At 44.1% G+C, this 20,197-nt stretch overlaps 1 protein-coding gene across 3 annotated transcripts in view; it reads right to left on the bottom strand.

Moving 5' to 3' along the window:
- The window catches only part of SF3B1 (splicing factor 3b subunit 1), a 315,589-nt gene that overhangs the window by 35,750 nt on the left and 259,642 nt on the right, over positions 1-20,197 (bottom strand). For all 3 annotated transcript variants that reach the window (XM_068244953.1, XM_068244952.1, XM_068244954.1), the window contains 2 exons: positions 17,677-17,808; positions 8,046-8,318 (listed from right to left, as the gene is read on the bottom strand). In XM_068244953.1, coding sequence (XP_068101054.1) covers positions 8,046-8,318; positions 17,677-17,808 — 405 coding nt within the window. The remainder of the gene's footprint in view (positions 1-8,045; positions 8,319-17,676; positions 17,809-20,197) is intronic.

Below are 20,197 nucleotides of genomic sequence, written 5' to 3'. Positions count from 1 at the left end.
AGCACTTGGCATCAAAACAACTCTATTCTAAATCAGCACCAATCGGGATTAGGAATTCAGACTTAAACATCTCCGACCTTGTGCGCAGCCTTGGTGTGCTAATCGATAGGGAATTGAGCTTCAGAAACCAGTAGTTTTCTACTGGTGTAGTCAAATCTTCCTACTTTCATCCGAAGAACATTACAAAAATTATTGATCTGATTTCCCCAAAGGATCTTCCAACCCTAGTTCACACCTTCATCACATCACGACTGGACTACTGCAATGCCCTTTATGCAGGCCCCCCAAACAAGGCCCGGTACCGCCTGCAATTAGTTCAGAATGCTGCTGCCAGATTGCTAACAAACCAGCCTGGCCATCGTCACATTACACCGATCCTTTGCTCACTGCACTAGCTACCAGTCAAATGGAGAATACTCTTCAATATTGACTGTTGACGTTCAAATCCCTGCACAATTTCGGCCCTGGATACATGAAGGACTTGCTGAAGCGGCACCACACCTCTCAAACTCAGATCAGCAGGTTCCATAAACTTGGTCACCCCCAGAGTGCACCTCAAAACCTTTGGAGCCACAGCTTTCTGTCATGCTGCCCCTACCCTTTGGAACTCCCTACCACACCCAGTAAACACAGCTCCTTCCCTGGAGTTACTTAAATCCAGACTGAAAAGCCACCTGTTTAGCCTGGCATTTCTGGACATAGAGTTCTTCCTCTGTACCACAATTTACCAATCAACCAATTATTGGTCTGAGCCATGCTTATGTGCTTTGAGTTGTACGGGAGAAAAATCACTTTACAAATGTGGTTTGCCGTTGTTGATTTTCTATGCTTTTAAAATCGGTGTTTCATCCAGCTTTATGAATGGCCATAAAAAAATCCTCCATTTGGGAACCCTGAATTCAGCATGAGCTTCCAAACCAAGATAAGGAGGTGGTGGAGGAGCCATCATCTTTCTAGTTTCCCTTTCTTCTGATCTTCCTTACCCCTCTGTCGGAGAAAACTATAAATAGGGGCACAGGGAGCTAACCAGCTGGTGGTCTGATAAGCTAACCCAGACCTCTCATCTCACTCACTAAACCCCTTAGAGGTTGCCTGATCCATAGTAATCCGGCCTTGGAGACAGCTGCGATCTTTGTGGCACGTATTTGCAGTCCAGGGTTTATGGCCATAAACCAGGTTTATCTCAAAAGACAACACTTACCTTCGGTAAAATCTTTTCCAGTAGTCCAGGGGACAGCACCCCTCCTCTGAGACTTGTCTCCCTCCCACTTCTGGACAGGAAGCTATTAATAAAATAAATTTGCATAATGGACAGCAGACATAAATACAAGCCACTCACAGATGTTCTCCAGTAAGTAAAAAAGATGACCCGGACTCACCGTACTGTGCTTGCATAATTTCTTTTCTTAATAGATCCCACATAGGGTGGGAAGTAGGGGTGCTGTCCCCTGGACTACTGGAAAAGACTTTACCGAAGGTAAGTGTTGTCTTTCCCAGAACGTCCCTGGGACAGCACCCCTCCTCTGAGACGATGAACAAGATGAATAACTAGGGTGGGACTACTGCCTGTAGAACTTTTCTACCAAAAGACAGATCACCACTTGTCAAAAGATTAAGTCTATAATGTTTTACAAATGTGTTTTGGCTGGACCAGGTAGCCGCTCTGCAAATCTGCTCGATGGAAGCCCCAGCCCTCTCTGCCCAGGATGTCGAGACACTTCTTGTAGAGTGAGCCTTGACAGATGTTGGTACAGTCTTTCCTTGCGACTGATAGGCTGTGGAAATAGCTTTTCTTATCCATCTGGCAATAGTAGTTTTAGATGCACGTAAACCTCTATTTTTTCCTCCAAAAAATATGAATAGAGCATCCGTTCTTCTCCAAGTTTTGGATCTATCCAGATAGTGAAGCAAAGATCTCCTGACATCCAGGCAATGTAGACGCTTCTCTTTATCATTTGACTGATTTTCACAAAAGGAAGGAAGAAAGATTTCTTGCGATCTGTGAAACTTTGAAACTACCTTAGGAAGAAAGGCTATATCTGGGCGTACAGTAACCTTATCATCCGTGACAACACAATAGGGTGGCCTAATTGATAAAGCTTGCAATTCGCCTACCCTTCTGGCCGACGTAATTGCTATGAGAAATGCGATCTTCAAAGACAACATTCTTTCGGAGATTTGATCCAGAGGTTCAAACGGGGGATCACACATAGCCTGTAATACAATATTCAAATCCCAAGTAGGGGTTTTTGGCCTAACTACAGGTCGTAGTCTTTTCAGGGCCTGGAAAAAAACGCACAAAGAATTCTTCCTGAGCCAACTTTCGCTGTAAAAAAACACTAATTGCTGTCGTTTGTACTTTCAAAGTACTAATACTTAAACCTTTTCTAAATCCTGACTGCAGGAATTCCAATACTGAAGTGGATGAATGGATGTCCATCTTTTTATCCCTACACCACTCATTGTATATTCTCCAGGCTTTCTGATATATAACTCTAGTGACCTTCTTGCGACTCTGAATTAAGGTCTCCGAAAGACTATCCGAGAAACCCTTTGCCTTTAAGATGTTCCATTCAGGTTCCATGCAGAGAGATGCATCTGCTGTAGGTTCGGATGGAACGCTGGACCCTGCTGGAGTAAATCCGGATGTTGAGGCAACATTAATGGAGCATCTGCTTTTAATCTCTGTAAAAGACTGAACCAAGGTCTCTTTGGCCAAAAGGGAACTATCAGAATTACTCGTGCTTTGTCCTGACAAATCTTGCTGAGAACCCTCGATATCTGGGATAGCGGGGGAAAGGCATACATCTGCTCTGACCCCCAATTCAGCGAGAAAGCGTCTATTGCCCATGGTTTGTCCTGAGGGTACAGAGAGCAGAACTTTGGACATTTTGCGTTTATTCTTCTTGCAAACAGGTCCACAGATGCCTGAGCCCATGTTGAACTGATGATCTGAAACACTTCCAGATTCAGGGACCATTCGTCCTGCCTCAACACAGATCTGCTTAGATAACCCGCTAGATGGTTGCTTGTCCCTTTCAGATGCACTGCTCTGATGGATTTCAGATTGGCCTCGGACCAGTGAAGGATTCTGGACGCCTGTTTTTCTAATAGTTGGCTTCTCGTTGCTCCCTGCCGGTTGATATATGCTACAACGCTGTTGTTGTCTGTGCGTATCAGAACATGACACTGACTGATGTGACTACTGAAATGTTGTAAACCCTTCCATACAGCCTGTAACTCCTTGCTGTTTGATGATCTCCCCCTCATCAGATTTGACCAAGGACCCTGTGCTGGAAGATCGTCCACATGAGCTCCCCACCCCCAGGAGCTGGCATCCGTTGTCAGAGTCTTTTGTGTTGGAAAGCACCACAGTCGACCTTGTGACAGTCTTACAGGATCTTGCCACCACCTGAGAGATGCTTTCACTGAGTATGGAATTAATACCTTCCTCTCTAGAGAAGCAATGTCCTTGTTCCAGTTTCTGAGAATCCATTTTTGAAGAATTCTGGAATGTAACTGACCCCATTGGACTGCTGGAAAGGAGGAGGTTAGTAGTCCTAGGACCGACATGGCTTTCCTCAACCTGATCGAACCCATTGCCTGAAAAGAAATAACAGTATTTAGAATGGCAGATATCTTTCTGTGAGGTAGGTATACTTTCTCATCCACAGTTGAAATAGTCAACCCCAAAAATTCCATAGATTGCCTGGGCTCAACGGAAGACTTGGACCAGTTAATTAGCCACCCTAGAGACTGCAGAAAATTGAGGGAAAGATCTACCTGTGTTCTTACAGAATCTGCTGAGTCACCCCAAAACAATAAATCATCTAAGTAGGCTAAAACATTTACTGACTTAGTTCTCAACACTGCCAATACTTCAGACATAAGCTTTGTGAAAAGCCACGGGGCCGAGGACAGGCCAAAAGGTAATGCGTTAAATTGGAAGTGTCTTACCTCTCCCTGAACGCAGGTGGCAAATCTCAGGAACTGTTGCGATATCAGATTTATCGGGATATGCAAATAAGCGTCTTTTAAGTCTAGTGATGCCAGGAAACAGTTCTTTTGTAACAGATTTACTACTGATTTGATGTTGAGAATAAATCGAAACTCCCCTTGAGGCTTTTTTACCAGAAATATCGGGGAATAACACCCCAGTCCTCTTTGACATGCTGGAACTTCCCTGATTACTCTTTTTTGTAGCAATGCTGAAATTTCCTTTTGTAGGGCCTCTCTCTGTACTCGAGACCTCTGTTCCTGATTTATCCAGAATCTTAGCGGAGGTGGGGATTTGAACTCTATGGTATAACCTTCTAACACAATTGTCTCCATCCATTGATTGTGAGGAAGGAGGTGACGCCACAGCTCGTAGAAGTGGGATAACCTTCCTCCCACTGGTAGCCTGGCGTCATTGTTTAGTTTGTTTTGGATTTTGGGCAAGGCTAGACCTGCCTCTTTGTGGTTTATTGGGCCCCCATCTCCTTCTAGAGGAGGTTTTAGGGTCTGGATCTGGTTTATTAGGGGGGCGAAAGGAACGCCTAGATTGAAAGGGCCTCCTCTTCGCGGGAAAATTTTTCTTCGCATCTGCAGTTCTTTCTAGTGTTTGCTCTAATTTAGAACCGAAAAGGAATTCTCCTTCACATGGTAAACCACATAACTTAGAACGGGAAGAGTTATCCCCCTGCCAAGTTTTCACCCATACCCCACGCCTGGCTGAATTAACCAGGGCCGTGGTTCTAGCTGTTAGCTTTACCGTATCATCCGCCGCATCAGTGAGATAATTGGTGGCATTAAACAACCTAGGGAAGTCTTTAAGAATCTCTTCTCTAGGGACTCCAGCAGCTATCTTATCCTGGGTTTTTGCTAGCCAGGTTCTTAACCTCCTTGCCGGTCTAAAAAATCCGGCAAGGAGGCAGCGCCGCACATTTTTTTAATTTTTTTTTTTTTAAATCATGTAGCGAGCCAAGGGCTCGCTACATGATAGCCGCTAAGCGGCGGCATCCCCCCACCCACTCCGATCGCCTTCGGCGATCAGAGTATGCAGGGAATCCCGTTGAGAACGAGATTTCCTGCAGGGCTTCCCCGGTCGCCATGGCGACGGGGCGGGATGACGTCACCGACGTCGGGACGTCATAGGGAATCCCGATCCGCCCCTCAACGCTGCCTGGCACTGATTGGCCAGACAGCGCAGGGCTCTGAGGCGGGGGGGAGCGACTCGGCGCGGCGGATTGCGGCGGATCGGCGGCGATCGGAAGTTACAAGCAGCTAGCAAAGTGCTAGCTGCTTGTAACAAAAAAAAAATTATGCAAATCGGCCCAGCGGGGCCTGAGATATCCTCCTGCGCAGGTTACCCCGAGCTGAGCTCGGGATAACCGGCAAGGAGGTTAAGGACCTACCCACTGCCGTAGAGGCTACTGAGGGTTTAAATGTTAGGGAAGAAGACTCCCAAGCCCTTCTTAAGAGATTGTCAGTCTTTATCAATGGGATCTTTTAAGTTCCCAAAATTTTCAAACTGTAAATCTGTCTTCTTTGATACCCTCGAAAAAGATGGATCAAGCTTGGGAGAATTACCCCAGAATTTTTGGTCTTCCGCAGAAAACGGGTATCTACGACATAAGGAACGGGGCCAAAAGGCCCTCTTCTCCGGATCATCCCACTCCTTCCTAATCATATCTTTTAAAGAGGAATGGACTGGGATGAAACAAGTCTGGGGGTCTGACAAGCTCTCGTACATCTGATCCAAGGGCGTCAAAGGTTTCTATTCAATAGTGATTCCCATGGCAATATGCATATCAGACAATAATTCTTTCATAAGTTCTGATGAAAAGGCAAATTTCTGATGCGTATCAGATCTATCCACAGTATCCTCAGCGGATATTTCTTCAAAGGAGGAGATTTCTCCCTCCTCCTCAGAAATTTGCGATCCTTCTGACTCCTCACCCCTTTTTCTTTTTGAGCTGAGGGGAGGAGGTGGAACTGCCCGCACAGAGATATCAGTAATAGAGGGGGGCCCCTGAATCTGAACATCGCTATCCAGAGGCACAGAAGCAGAAGTTGAAGCAGAAGCAACAGCAGCAGCAGCCGCAGCAGAAGTAGAGGCTATAGCTGAGTCTTTTATATCCTTTATAGCAGAAGACATCTCTGAACGCATCCACCCCATTAAATCCTTGAAAACAACTGGCGATTCGTCTTTAACAATTTTGTCGGTACAATATTGACATAATTTCCTGGAGGTAGGAGCTGATGAAGATATACGGTTACTACATATAACACATAGTCTTTCTTTGGAGGTTGATGCATGTCTACTCTGAGTGGACTGAGAAGATGACTTGTCTTTATCTTTATCACTCTTGTCAGATTTAGCAGGTTTGGGCTGAAAAATATCAAACAGAAAAAAAATAAATAAAAAAAAAATCATCAGTCCCCTCAGTGTAAACTAAGAGCAGTGTCCGCAAAAGACCATACATTTGCTCACCAGAGAGGGTTCAGGGCCAGACTCTGCAGATTGCAGATTAGAAAGGCCTGCGGCGTCCTCCATGGTCACCAGCAGCATTGAGACCATAAAACAATTTTTGGGCTTAAAAGCCCTACCCTCACCTCCAGCTCCTCCTCCTTGATGATTCTCAGCTGGTCCGCACTTCTCCGCATCAGCTCCTCCAATCACCGCCGCGGCCTGCACTCAGCCCGGTCACGTGATCTCCGTCATGCGGGACGCCTGCGCATGACGTCACTGCGCCTCCACCGGAACTTCCGGAAAGCGCTCTGCCGTCCATAAATCTTCTGGATTCCGTGGAGAAGCCTCCCATACGCTGGACGCGCGGCACACTGAGTACCCTGCTCAGCCCGATTTGCCTGCTCCACCGCTGCACCTGCCACCTGACATGGGAGCATAGAGACCTCCCCACCGCCTCCGTCCGGGACAGGAAAAACAACTGGAGAACATCTGTGAGTGGCTTGTATTTATGTCTGCTGTCCATTATGCAAATTTATTTTATTAATAGCTTACTGTCCAGAAGTGGGAGGGAGACAAGTCTCAGAGGAGGGGTGCTGTCCCAGGGACGTTCTGGGAAAATACATGTATATTTATTATATAACTCTCAATAGGTCTCTGCAAGCCAATACCTGCATTCAGAAATCTTGCAGTAAGGGCTAGTGCACACCAAGAGAGCTTTTGAGCACTTTGAAAAGCGCTTGGCTACTATAACCCTATGAAGGCGTTTCCACAGCAGCGTTGTGATTTATTTATTTTTTTATTTCGCAAATGTGTTACATAGTTGGGTTGAAAAGACATACGTCCATCGAGTTCAACCAAAGAACAAAGTACAACACCAGCCTGCTCCCTCACATATTCCTGTTGATCCAGAGGAAGGCGAAAACCCTTACAAGGCATGGTCCAATTAGTCCCAAAAGGGAAAAAATTCCTTCCCGACACCAGATGGCAGTCAGATAAAATCCCTGGATCAACATCATTGGGCATTCCTAGTAATTGTAGCCATGGATGTCTTTCAACGCAAGGAAAGCATCTAAGCCCCCTTTAAATGCAGGTATAGAATTTATCATAACTACTCCCTGTGGCAATGCATTCCACATCTTAATCACTTACTGTAAAGAACCCTTTCCTAAATAAATGGCTAAAACGTTTTTCCTCCATGCGCAGATCATGTCCTCTAGTCCTTTGAGAAGGCCTAGGAACAAAAAGCTCATCCGCCAAGCTTTTATATTGCCCTCTGACGTATTTATACATGTTAATTAGATCCCCTCTAAGGCGTCTTTTTTCTAGACTAACCTCAGTTTATCTAACCTTTCTTGGTAATTGAGACCTTCCATCCCAGGTATCAATTTTGTTGCTCGTCTCTGCACCTGCATGTGCTACATGTTGCATTTTTTGGAGCGATTCAGCATAAATGAATGTGCAAAGCGCTAGCAGTTTTGGTGTGCACTAGGCCTCAGAATCTGTACGTGTCCTTGTTAATAAAAAAAACATTGAAAATAATTGTAAAAAAAAAATTATAAAAAATTATAGGCTGTGTACAACCAACATTTACCTATCCATCAAAGCATCTTCAAGCAGAGGTGTTACAGCATATATGTAGTCTTTTCCCATTTCTCCAATATATTCAAAAAGAAAAGACAAAGACTTCAATACACCATTCTGGACATTGAGCTCAGGAACTCTGTATTCATTCATCAGCGCTGGGAGAACAGTAAAAGGTGAACATGTTTCAGCCACAATAGCAATTGCAACAGTGGTGCACACTCTGTTTTGTCTCTCTTGTACTTTCAGGTTGTTAAGCAGCGTAGCAAGGACATCATGAGGTCTGAAATGAATAGAAAAAAAAATATATATTTTATTGCACAAAAGACATTATCGACTTTATTCTCACACTTAAAAAACCAGCATGTGCAGCATAACTTTGGTCAGATCCTTGTACAGTACAGGTACTTCCTGGGTAACAAACAAGAAAGGGACTAAGTTTGTTCTGAACCTATATCCATTTGTAAAATGGAACACTGTTCTACCTCTGTCCCTGTGGTTGCCTCCTCTGTGATCTCTGTGCCACCACTGTGTCCCTCTGTCCCTCCAGTGTCCCCTCTGCTGCAACCTCGTTCCACCCTTTCATCCCTCTGTACCACCTTTAGTATTCTCCCATATAGAGTAGGCTGAAGGAACACAGGAGGGGGATGTATGCCAGAATTTAGGAAAAGTTTAAAGCTGCTACTTCAACCTTCTCTCAACACAGAAATTACATCATCCCTATGGGATTGGGCCATTCGATTGTCGGGTGTTCATAATTTAGGGACTTCCTATATGTTACAATATTGTTAGAGCAGGAATGTAAAAGTAGCTCTGAAGTGCTGTACAAATATGCCTCTGTTCAGTTGAGGGACCTTAAAAAAAATAAAAAAAATAAATAAAAAAAAAAGGCAAAATGTTAGTGATTCAGAAGGTACTGAAACCAAAAGCCACTTAAACTTAAAGACTGCAGTCATAAAACCCCTTAAGGACCAGAGACTTTTTTCCCCATTCAGACCACTGCAGCTTTAACGGTTTATTGCTCGGTCATACAACCTACCACCTAAATGAATTTTACCTCCTTTTCTTGTCACTAATACAGCTTTCTTTTGGTGCTATTTGATTGCTGCTGCGAGTTTTACTTTTTATTATATTCATCAAAAAAGACATGAATTTTGTCAAAAAAATGATTTTTTTTTTATTTTCTGTGCTGACATTTTTTTTTAAAAAAAGTAAAATTTCTGCATACATGCAGCACGAAAAATGTGGACAAACAGGTTTGATAAAAAAAAAAAAACCCATTCAGCCTATATTTATTGGTTTGGGTAAAAGTTATAGCGTTTACAAACTATGGTGCCAAAAGTGAATTTTCCCATTTTGAAGCATCTCTGACTTTTCTGACCCATTGTCATGTTTCATGAGGTGCTAAAATTCCAGGATGTTATAAATACCCCCCAAATGACCCCATTTTGGAAAGTAGACATCCCAAAGTATTCCCTGAGAGGCATGGTGAGTTCATAGAAGATTTTATTTTTTGTCACAAGTTAGCGGAAAATGACACTGATAAAAAAAAAAAAAGAAAAAAAAAAAAAAAAAAGTTTCCATTCTTCTAACTTACGACAAAAAAAATGAAATCTGCCACGGACTCACTATGCTCCTCTCTGAATACCTTGAAGTGTCTACTTTCCAAAATTGGGTCATTTGTGGGGTGTGTTTACTGTCCTGGCATTTTGGGGGGTGCTAGATTGTAAGCACCCCTGTAAAGCCTAAAGGTGCTCATTGGACTTTAGGCCCCTTAGCGCAGTTAGGCTGCAAAAAAGTGCCACACATGTGGTACCTCTGTACTCAGGAGAAGTAGTATAATGTGTTTTGTGGTGTATTTTTACACGTACCCATGTTGGGTGGGAGAATAATCTCTGTAAATGACAATTTTTTTTATTTTTTTTTATTTTTACACACAATTGTCCATTTACAGAGATATTTCTCCCACTCAGCATGGGTATGTGTAAAAATACACCCCAAAACACATTATACTACTACTCCTGAGTACGGCGATACCACGTGTGGCACTTTTTTGCACCCTAACTGCACTAAGGGGCCCAAAGTCCAATGAGTACCTTTAGGATTTCCCAGGTCATTTTGCGACATTTGGTTTCAAGACTACTCCTCACGGTTTAGGGCCCCTAAAATGCCAGGGCAGTATAGGAACCCCACAAATGACCCCATTTTAGAAAGAAGACACCCCAAGGTATTCCGTTAGGAGTATGGTGAGTTCATAGAAGATTTTATTTTTTTGTCACAAGTAAGCAGAAATTGATTTTAATTGGTTTTTTTCACAAAGTGTAATTTTCCGCTAACTTGTGAAAAAAAATTAAATCTTCTATGAACTCACCATACTCAGAATACCTTGGGGTGTCTTCTTTCTAAAATGGGGTCATTTGTGGGGTTCCTATACTGCCCTGGCATTTTACGGGCCCAAAACCGTGAGTAGTCTGGAAACTAAATGTCTCAGACTGTTCAGGGGTATAAGCATCTGCAAATTTTGATGGCAGGTGGTCTATGAGGGGGCGAATTTTGTGGAACCGGTCATAAGCAGGGTGGCCTCTTACATGACAGGTTGTATTGGGCCTGATCTGATGTATAGGAGTGCTAGGGGGGGTGACAGGAGGTGATTGATGGGTGTCTCAGGGGGTGGTTAGAGGGGAAAATAGATGCAATCAATGCACTGGGGAATAGATCGGAAGGGGGTCTGAGGGGGATCTGATGGTTTGGCCGAGTGATCAGGAGCCCACACGGGGCAAATTAGGGCCTGATCTGATGGGTAGGTGTGCTAGGGGGTGACAGGTGGTGACAGGAGGTGATTGATGGGTGTCTCAAGGTGTGATTAGTGGGGGGAATAGATGCAAGCAATGCACTGGCGAGGTGATCAGGGCTGGGGTCTGAGGGCGTTCTGAGGGTGTGGGCGGGTGATTGGGTGCCCTAGGGGCAGATAGGGGTCTAATCTGATTGGTAGCAGTGACAGGTGGTGACAGGGGGTGATTGATGGGTAATTAGTGGGTGTTTAGAGGAGAGAACAGATGTAAACAGTGCACTTGGGAGGTGGATCTGACGTTGGGTCTGCAGGCGATCTAATGGTGTGGGTGGGTGATCAGATTGCCCGCAAGGGGCAGGTTAGGGGCTGATTGATGGGTGGCAGTGACAGGGGGTGATTGATAGGTGATCCGTGAGTTATTACAGGGAAGAACAGATGTAAATAATGCACTGGCAAATTGATGGGGGGGGGGGGTCTGAGGGCAATCTGAGCGTGTGGGCGGGTGATTGGGTTCCCGCAAGGGGCAGATTAGGGTCTAATCTGATGGGTAACAGTGACAGGTGGTGATAGGGGGCGATTTATGGGTAATTAGTGGGTGTTTAGAGGAGAGAAAAGATGTAAACAGTGCACTTGGGAAGTGATCTGACGTCGGATCTGCGGGCGATCTTATGGTGTGGGTGGGTGATCAGATTGCCCGCAAGGGGCAGGTTAGGGGCTGATTGATGGGTGGCAGTGACAGGGGGTGATTGACAGGTGATCAGGGGGGATAGATGCATACAGTACACAGGGGGGGGGGGGGTGATCAGGAGTCCCCAGGGGGCAGTTTAGGGACTAAAAAAAATAGCGTTGACAGATAGTGACAGGGAGTGATTGATGGGTGATTAGGGGGGTGATTGGGTGCAAACAGTGGTCTGGGGGGTGGGCAGGGGGGGGGGGTCTGAGGGGTGCTGTGGGCGATCAGGGGGCGGGGGGGGGGGGCGCAGATCAGTGTGTTTGGGTGCAGACTAGGGTGGCTGCAGCCTGCCCTGGTGGTCCCTCGGACACTGGGACCACCAGGGCAGGAGGCTGCCTGTATAATACGCTTTGTAAACATTACAAAGCATATTATACGCTTCCTATGCGGCAATCGTCGGGTTAACAACCCGCCGGCGTTCCCGATTGGCCGGCGGGTTGACATCACGGGTGGGCGGAGCCTATTGCCGGCGGATGCGCGCGCATCCCAGCGCGCGATCCCCGGCAAAACAGTGCCCCAGGACCCGATGCCATTCTGCGTTACATGGTCCTGGGGATGCCACGTTGCTGCCGCCAATCTGCAGTAGGCAGTCGGCAAGTGGTTAAAGAGACACTGCAGCGAATAAATTTTGCCCTTTTTACCTTCTTATTTGCTTCAGTAGTCTCAGCACAAGTAAACCGCCGCATCCTTGCCGCAAAACTAGGGCTGCAGAGCCCCCAAATCCCTGTGCAAACATCCACGACCAGCTTGGTCGTGGATTTTGCTGCTCTGAGAGGCAGAGCTTTCTGCTGTAGCTCTGCCTCTCCTGCCGTCAATCGTCGCCTCTCCCTGCCCCTCTCTGTGAAGGAAGAGTGAGAGGGGCGGGGAGAGGCGGCGATGCGCCACGATTGACATCAGGAGAGGCAGAGCTTTCCGTCCGGATTGCCCCCGGGGATTTGGGGGCTCTGCAGCCCTCATTTTGCGGCGGGGACGTGGCAGTTTACGTGTGCTGAGAGCACTGAAGCGAATTATAAGGTAAAAAGGGCAAAATTAATTCGCTTCAATTCTTTAAGGTTTCAGTGGATGAATTTGTCTAGAGTCATAACCGTTCCCCTTGTCCAGCTACCATTTTAGAAGTAGTTATTTATATAGCGCTGACATCTCCTGCGGTGCTGTACAGAGTATATAGTCTTGTCACTAGCTGTCTAGGTTAGTAAAAGCTGCAGTAAAGGAAACCCAGCATCTGGCAATGTCCATGAGATCAAGACTTCAGACTAACACTGCTCCTACAAACGTCCTGGCGCTGTTAAATACTACTCCCCCTCCAGGTCACCATGGCTAGTGGTGAAAGATGTAATTCCGCTTCCAGCTATTGTTGGCAGCCAAAGTAGTGTTTTTATAATAATTTGTGCTCTGTCTTTTGACGGCGCCAAATTACTCACTTAGCAACGCTATAGCCGTAATTCCTATTACGAACTATGGCGATACCGGCTCTGCCCAAAACTCCAGCGCCGTTTTCACAGAGCTCCACACAGGTGCAGCCAGTAATAGATGGCCGCAGTATAGGTAGCCAGGAATAGGTTTAGCCCAGGCATGGGCAAACTTGGCCCTACAGCTGTTAAGGAACTACAAGTCCCACAATGCATTGCAGGAGTCTTACAGCCACAGTCATGACTCAAAAGCAAATGCACTGTGGGACTTTTAGTTCCTTAACAGCTGCAGGGTCAAGTTTGCCCATGCCTGTGTCAGAATTCTAGCGGTTTTATTTATGCAGGAAAAGCTGTCATATGTGTATGTTTTAAGTTTTAATGTTCTATGCAAAATTTCATTGTAAACTGTAAAGTTGGGGTACTTTAAAATATTGCTCTGTGACATATCCGCATATTCCAGGCAGTGAAACTCATAATTGGATTATTTTAGTTTAGAAGCCAAAACATTCTTTGTTTATACTACAACCATCTTTCAAATGTCAAGGTCATACAGCGCAGTATGTGCAGACAGAAAGCAAGTTTAAAACTCACATTACTGCAGCAATCATATGTTTATTTGCTCAGTTATTACACAAATATTAATCCAAATAATAATCAATACAGTCCTTCCAAAGAAAGAAATAATTATTGTTAAACCCTATATAATAGAATATATTACTTTGAAATATATTTAAATGGTGGATTCTGCAGTGAAAGTTTCAAAAACATTAGAAGCGTTCCACATGAATGTTTGGGTTAGGAAGTCTTACCAAAAATTCTGGAATGTCAATAGGTTTTTTTCTATTGTCCCGTTTTTATGACAATTATGCCACCTGGCGGTTTCATAGTATTGCTTGTTATTTACCTGATGAAATACTGACATCTGCCGGTTGAAAATATATTTATATATTTTTAAGAAAGGCAAATATATAGAAAATGATTTTATATTACATTTTAATCTGCAATTATATCTTATATGATTAATTGTTTTAATAAGAATTATATAATAAGCTTTATATTTAAATGAGTATATTAGAAGCCCTGTATGTTTCAATAAGCCTTAAATTACTGAAGACTCTTTACTGTGTATTACAGTGTCAACCTGACCAATTTTATTTCTGGGAAAGTACAGACTCATGCCAAACTAATTAGCAGAAGGACATTATCAGAAATGTGTCAAATTATATACTTGTTTACGGTTTGGAAGTTCAATGCCTGGGGCAGAAAAGTCAACCAGCAGACAAGATGGCTGGTGACGTCCATTTTTAATTAACTGCGTCAGAAATGCCCTAATCAGGATTTATAAACAATATTATGATTTAGGTATTCAAAACATGATAAAGCATCGACGCACGGAAGCTTTAGCCAATCAGAACCTGGGATTCAGGGAAATTCCAGATTAGGCAGCCATATTGCTTTCAATCACTATAAAAGTAGGAGCTGAAAACTTATAGTTTGCACTAGCCTTCCAATCTCCTGAGAAGACACACAAGGCAGAAGCTACCTTCCCACACGTGGTTCTAGATGCTGAAGAGATGACAGGAAAGGGGTAATATGCTTAATGTTCTGGTGATTTACTTTATTAATTTTTCAGCATTAAGTTCTGTTAAGATGTTTGCAAGAAGTTTTTTTAGAAGCTATTTTTTATGCTGTTTCTTTAAGATTACTACAAGTTTTACACAGCTACTGTATACACAGCTATTAATACAGATGAGACTATGATTGATCCTATTCTACATAACACAACTGTTATATTCTTTTTTGAATGTGCTTAGAAGATTGATGATCACTTGGCTATAAAGGCCATGATGAGATGGAATACTGTTAGAAGGAAACACTACTTGGAACTGTTCATATTTTGTATATATGCTGTATGATAAGCAAATACAATGTTTTATATAAAATCATATACTGAGTGCTCCGATTCATTTCAAGGTATACCGTTTATCTATAATTACTGTTATAGAGGGTTCAGACCCCGCTATACCGGATTTATATGATAGCAACGCTTTAAGGGCTGGTTCTTTACTGAGTTAGCAATCATAAGAAAGGCAAGAACCGCTCGTCTTCAGAAAAAGCTGGTGGCAGTGTCCGGCGCCATGTATCACCACCTATGGACAGCCAGCCAACATGCCCTTCAACAACAGCTGCTGATGCCACCATTTTTTTTCGTGTGTCTGCCTTAGATCAGAGCAATGCCATCTGTTCTCTCTGCCGCCAAAAATTGAGCCATGGAAAGGTCAACAACCGCATAGGGACAACTGCCTTATGAAGGCACATGGAGAAAAGGCACAAACTGCAATGGGAAGCGCACCAGAGGAAAAGCAGCACACAAAAGCAAAGCCACACACCTTCAGGTGCATCATCTTCAGCCGCTTTCTCCCTTGCACCTTCACAATCACAGCCAACCTCCTCCACTCCACCTCTCACCTTAAGCGGTTCCTGCTCCTCTGCCCACAGCAGCAGCCAGGTGTCCTTGAGGGAAATCTGAGCGGAAGAGGCCAATGTCTGCCAGTCACCCCCTTGCCCGGCGTCTGACAGCTAGCTTGGCAGAACTGTTAGCTCGCCAGCTGTTACCATACCAGCTGGTGGACTTTGAGGCATTCCGAAAATTTGTGGCCACTGGGACACCGCAGTGGAAGATATAAGGCCGCAATTATTTCTCAAAAAAGGTGATACCCAAACTGTACCGTGAAGTTGAAAGACAAGTGGTGTCATCTCTGGCACACAGCGTTGGGTCAAGGGTCCATTTGACCACGGATGCCTGGTCTGCCAAGCACGGTCAGGGCAGGTACATTACTTACACAGCCCATTGGGTCAACCTGGTGACTGCTGGCAAGCAGGGAGTACGTGGCTGTCTTGCCCTGCCTCAACCGTCCTGTCAGAAAGAACATTCAGCGCAGCTGGAGGCATAGTCACTGAGAAGAGAAGTCGCCTAAGTCAAAAAAGTTTTCAGTACATCACCTTTATCAAAATAAAAGGCATGGATCCCGGAGGGCTACTGCCAGCCCGACGACTAAGTCAGTCCCCACACACAGCATTTCTGCCTGCACGCCATGTGACTGCCTGCCCCAAGACTAAGTCGGTCCCCACACAGCATCTCTGTCTGCAGGCCGCTTGACTGCCTTCTCCGCAACCACCAACAGGGTCCAGGACTCCAGGCGGATTCCTGAATTTTTAAGGCCTTTGCTATAATCATTTTTCTTGTGCGCGTACATGCCTGCCTAATTTTTCTGGCTGCACTGCAGCTGCAACAAAACAAAAGGCATGTACATGTGTCAATTCCCCTTCATGATCGTTACCTTGCTGCGGTGAAGGGGCTTGCGTATCACAATGAAGCAATGACCGCCGGCTATGGCACGGCTCTCGCCATGGTGCGCACCAGTCCAACACGGCCGTCACTACACAAACAGCTGTGTGCGGTGCATTACACAGTGAGTTTGGTGTGTCAGTGTGAAGCAGTACTCTAATTACACTCCCTGATTGATGTATACACATGCAAGATGTTTTAAAGCACTTTAGGCCTCCAATTTAGCATGCAATGTGATTTCTGCCCTTAAAACACTGCTTTGCTTCAAATCCAGATTTTTCCCCGGGACTTTTGGCGTGTATCCCACTCCTCCATGCAAAAACTCAGATGTTAAACCCCTTGAAACCTCTTTGCCATCACTTTTCTGGCCAGCATAAATGTTTCTAGTTTTCAAAGTTCGCCTCCCCATTGAAGTCTATTGAGGTTCGAAAGTTCGCACGAACCCGAACTTTTTTCGCATGTCCACGTTCGAGGTTCACGAATCGAAAATCGGAGGTTCGCGTCATCTCTAGAGGGTTGCAGTGCTCCGAAAAGCCTGGCAAAGTGAGGCAGACAAACTAGCGGGCCACAGCATGGACCGTTGTCTCATGTGCTCATCCCACAAAAAAAAAAAAAAAAAACACAAATCCCCATGCATTTAACCACCAAGATGGCATCCAGTGCCAGGAGACACAACATTTGCTCCTAGAGAAATGCTGCTGTTGCTGCTTGGCATTGATTATGGTTGCCTGACAGGTCATCAACCAGCATTCCCAAGTACTTCAGGTCTGATGTTCCTAGTTGTATGCCATTTTTCTTATATGGTGCACTACCATTGGCACATTTAAGGTTCATGACCTTAAATTTGCCTGCATTAACTTTCATCTGCCATCTTGTCTGCCCATATGGGCATGCTGTCAAGATCCTGTTGTAAAATGTCATTATCTTGCTTAATGTTTTATAATTCTGCATAATTTTTGTATTTTCTATACATATGCAAAGATGGTAACATTACTCTATATTCCATCTGCTAGAGCATTAATACATAAATTGAAAATTGATGGAGCATGCACTTGGCAGCATCAATTTTCATCAGATTAAATAACCCGACTAGGGTTAGTACATTAGATCCTCTTTGTGATTAGAGAACCTGAATGTGTTTTAAAAAAGGAGAAGCGTGGTTAAGGATGTTTCTTGAGAACCCCACTTGTATAAGAAAGTTAAAATTGTATATTGGCAAAATGTAAATTGTCGATTAGTACAAATTAGTGCATTGTATGCATGTAATATTGAAGTTTGAACATTTTCAACAATCAAATTGTATTGTTCATGTTTAGATACTTTTTCTTTTTTTACTAAACAAAATAAAAAAAAGTTTACCCAATAGCTTTGGCAATGTAGCCAAAAGTGTTAACAGTAGCTCTTCTGATTGCCTTCTTATGTGCTTTCAGCAGTTCTAAAAGTTCAAAGCAAATCCTCATCCACTCTCTTGCGGAAACATATTCTGCTCCCCTGATAAAAGTAGAACAAAAAAGAAGCAGTTAAGAGAAATACAATATAGAAAAAAACAATCAAAACTCTTAAATAGCAAACAAAGTGATTTTATTAAAACCCCATTTTAATATCAATCACAGCTCTGTATTCCTAGGGAGGAGAGAGTCCTGAGCAGTAAAGGGTGGAGGTCAGTATGAAAAGCTCATGTGCTCATCCCATAAAAAAACCAAACCAAAACAAACAAAAAACACACAAATCCTATGGTTTTCCTAGAAGGAAAGCAGTATACTGGCCTATGTCACATTAACATTTATGGCATAAGACCTTAAAGGGAACCTAAACTGAGATGGACATGGATTTATCCTTTAAAAACAATACCAGTTGCCTGACTTTCCTGCTGATCCTGTGTCTCTAATACTGTTAGCTACAGCCCCTCAACAAGCATGCAGATCAGGTGCTCTGATTGAAGTCAGACTGGATTAGCTGCATACTTGTTTCAGGTGTGCGATTCAGCCACTACTGCAATCAAACAGATCAGCAGGACTGCCAAGCAATTGGTATGGTTTAAAAGGAAACATCCATATCCCTCTCAGTTTAGGTTCTCTTTAAGCCCCATACACACCCTCAACAGCGGTCTTTTATGCAGCACAATTGTTGAACAACTTTTGTTGTGAAACAAGTTGAAACAGCTAACACAAAGTCTTTTGCTACTGTTCAAAAAGCTGATAAGACTGATAAAAGGTCAATCCAACAGTTGGATTGACTTCTTATCGGCTTTTTGAACAATAGCAAAATACTTTTTTTTTTAGCGGTTTCAACTTGTTTCGCAACAAAAGTTGTTCAACAATAGTGCTGCATAAAAGACCACTGTTGAGCGTGTGTATGGGGCTTTAGTCTAGGTATAAGGTAATTAAGCTAAAGGTCTTATCTCCTCGAGGTTTGGAACCCACTTGGTGCGCTTTTCTGAGCGCTTTGTGATATGAAAAGCTCTTGCTAATGTAATGCTATTAGTGTGATCACACTTGAGCAATGTCATTTAATAAAAAATCCCCATAGCATTGCATTAGTAAGAGCTTTTTCAAATCACTAGCACTTAGAAAAGGCTTCTAAGTGGGTTTCAGCCATCAGTAACCTTTCTGCTTCTGGGGAAGATTACCTTTGTCTGTCTTGCAGGCTCAAGTGCTGCCTGGGGCAGACTGCATCATATAAGCTTTATATGGTGGCTCATACAAACAGAAGTTTTGGTCTGCTCCACGACTCCTCTGTAGTCCTTATGCACTGTACATCCTATTACCAAACACCACAGAAATCTTCAAAACAGTCAATTTTATTGTGGTACAAAACAAGAAGTTCTGAAAAACCCTATCCCCCAACCCCATAAAATCAAGGGCAAATAGTGATTATATACATATATGTGAGGTAATACACAGCAGGCTGTGAATCATTCTGTCCAACCACACATACCTCCATCGCATGTTCGCATAGGGGCTGGCCAGCACTAGGAAGCCCCGGGTAAGTATCAAATCTTTAGTTGTTGCCATCTCCGTTAACTTTAAAGTTTGCGCCCGTGCAGGCTCTCACCACCAGTGACATACACATGACTGTACATCTCCATCTCAGCAGTCCAACACGCTGCTCTTGATCTCAGTCAGAGTAAGTCATGGAGTTCACAGGCTAGCCGGATGCTCAGTGTGGCGTGACTTGGGCTTCTTGGCTCTTTGGGCTTCTTGGCTCCTCTCCCAGAGTATAACGTCATACACCAGTCTCCATAACATATTGCCCTCCAATCAGGGCTTCTTTTCCACCATCCGAGGAAGCCCTGATTAGAGGGCAATACATGTTATGGTGCTTTTGTCAATCGTTCTTGAGAGTTTTGACCACAGGCGATATCCCCCATCAGGGTGAACAGTACAGCTAGAATCCCACAAGCGCTCCTTACCATTGTGGATATGACACTGTACTTCCCACCACCTACATAATTCAAACTGTTGCTATTATGAGAAACCATCCTTGCCCTAAAATGTTGCCTTAAAGGACAACCGAGGTGACATGTGACATGAGATAGACGTGTATGTACAGTGCCAAGCACACAGATAACTAGGCTGTGTTCCTTTTTTTCTTTCTATGCCTGAAAGAGTTAAACATCAGGTATGCAAGTGACAGTTTCTGTCTGGGTCAGGACCAGGTCGGACTGGGTCAGAATATAGCATAACCCTCACTGATAAGTAATTACAACCAAAAAACACTTTCCTGTCAGTAAATGGCTTCTGAGAGCAGGAAAGAGATAAAAAGGGTCAATAATTCATAGATTTGAGCGCTAACAATTAAATGAAGGTGTCTAAGAGGAGCTGCTTCGTAGCACCCCATCCATGAGGGCATCCATCATCTTCCAGTGGTCAATGCCGCA

This window comes from Hyperolius riggenbachi, chromosome 7, assembly GCF_040937935.1.
Source record: "Hyperolius riggenbachi isolate aHypRig1 chromosome 7, aHypRig1.pri, whole genome shotgun sequence".
NCBI classification, from domain to species: domain Eukaryota; kingdom Metazoa; phylum Chordata; class Amphibia; order Anura; family Hyperoliidae; genus Hyperolius; species Hyperolius riggenbachi.
The sequence above is the reverse complement of the archived record's forward strand: the minus strand, read 5'-3'. Positions and strand labels throughout refer to the sequence as shown.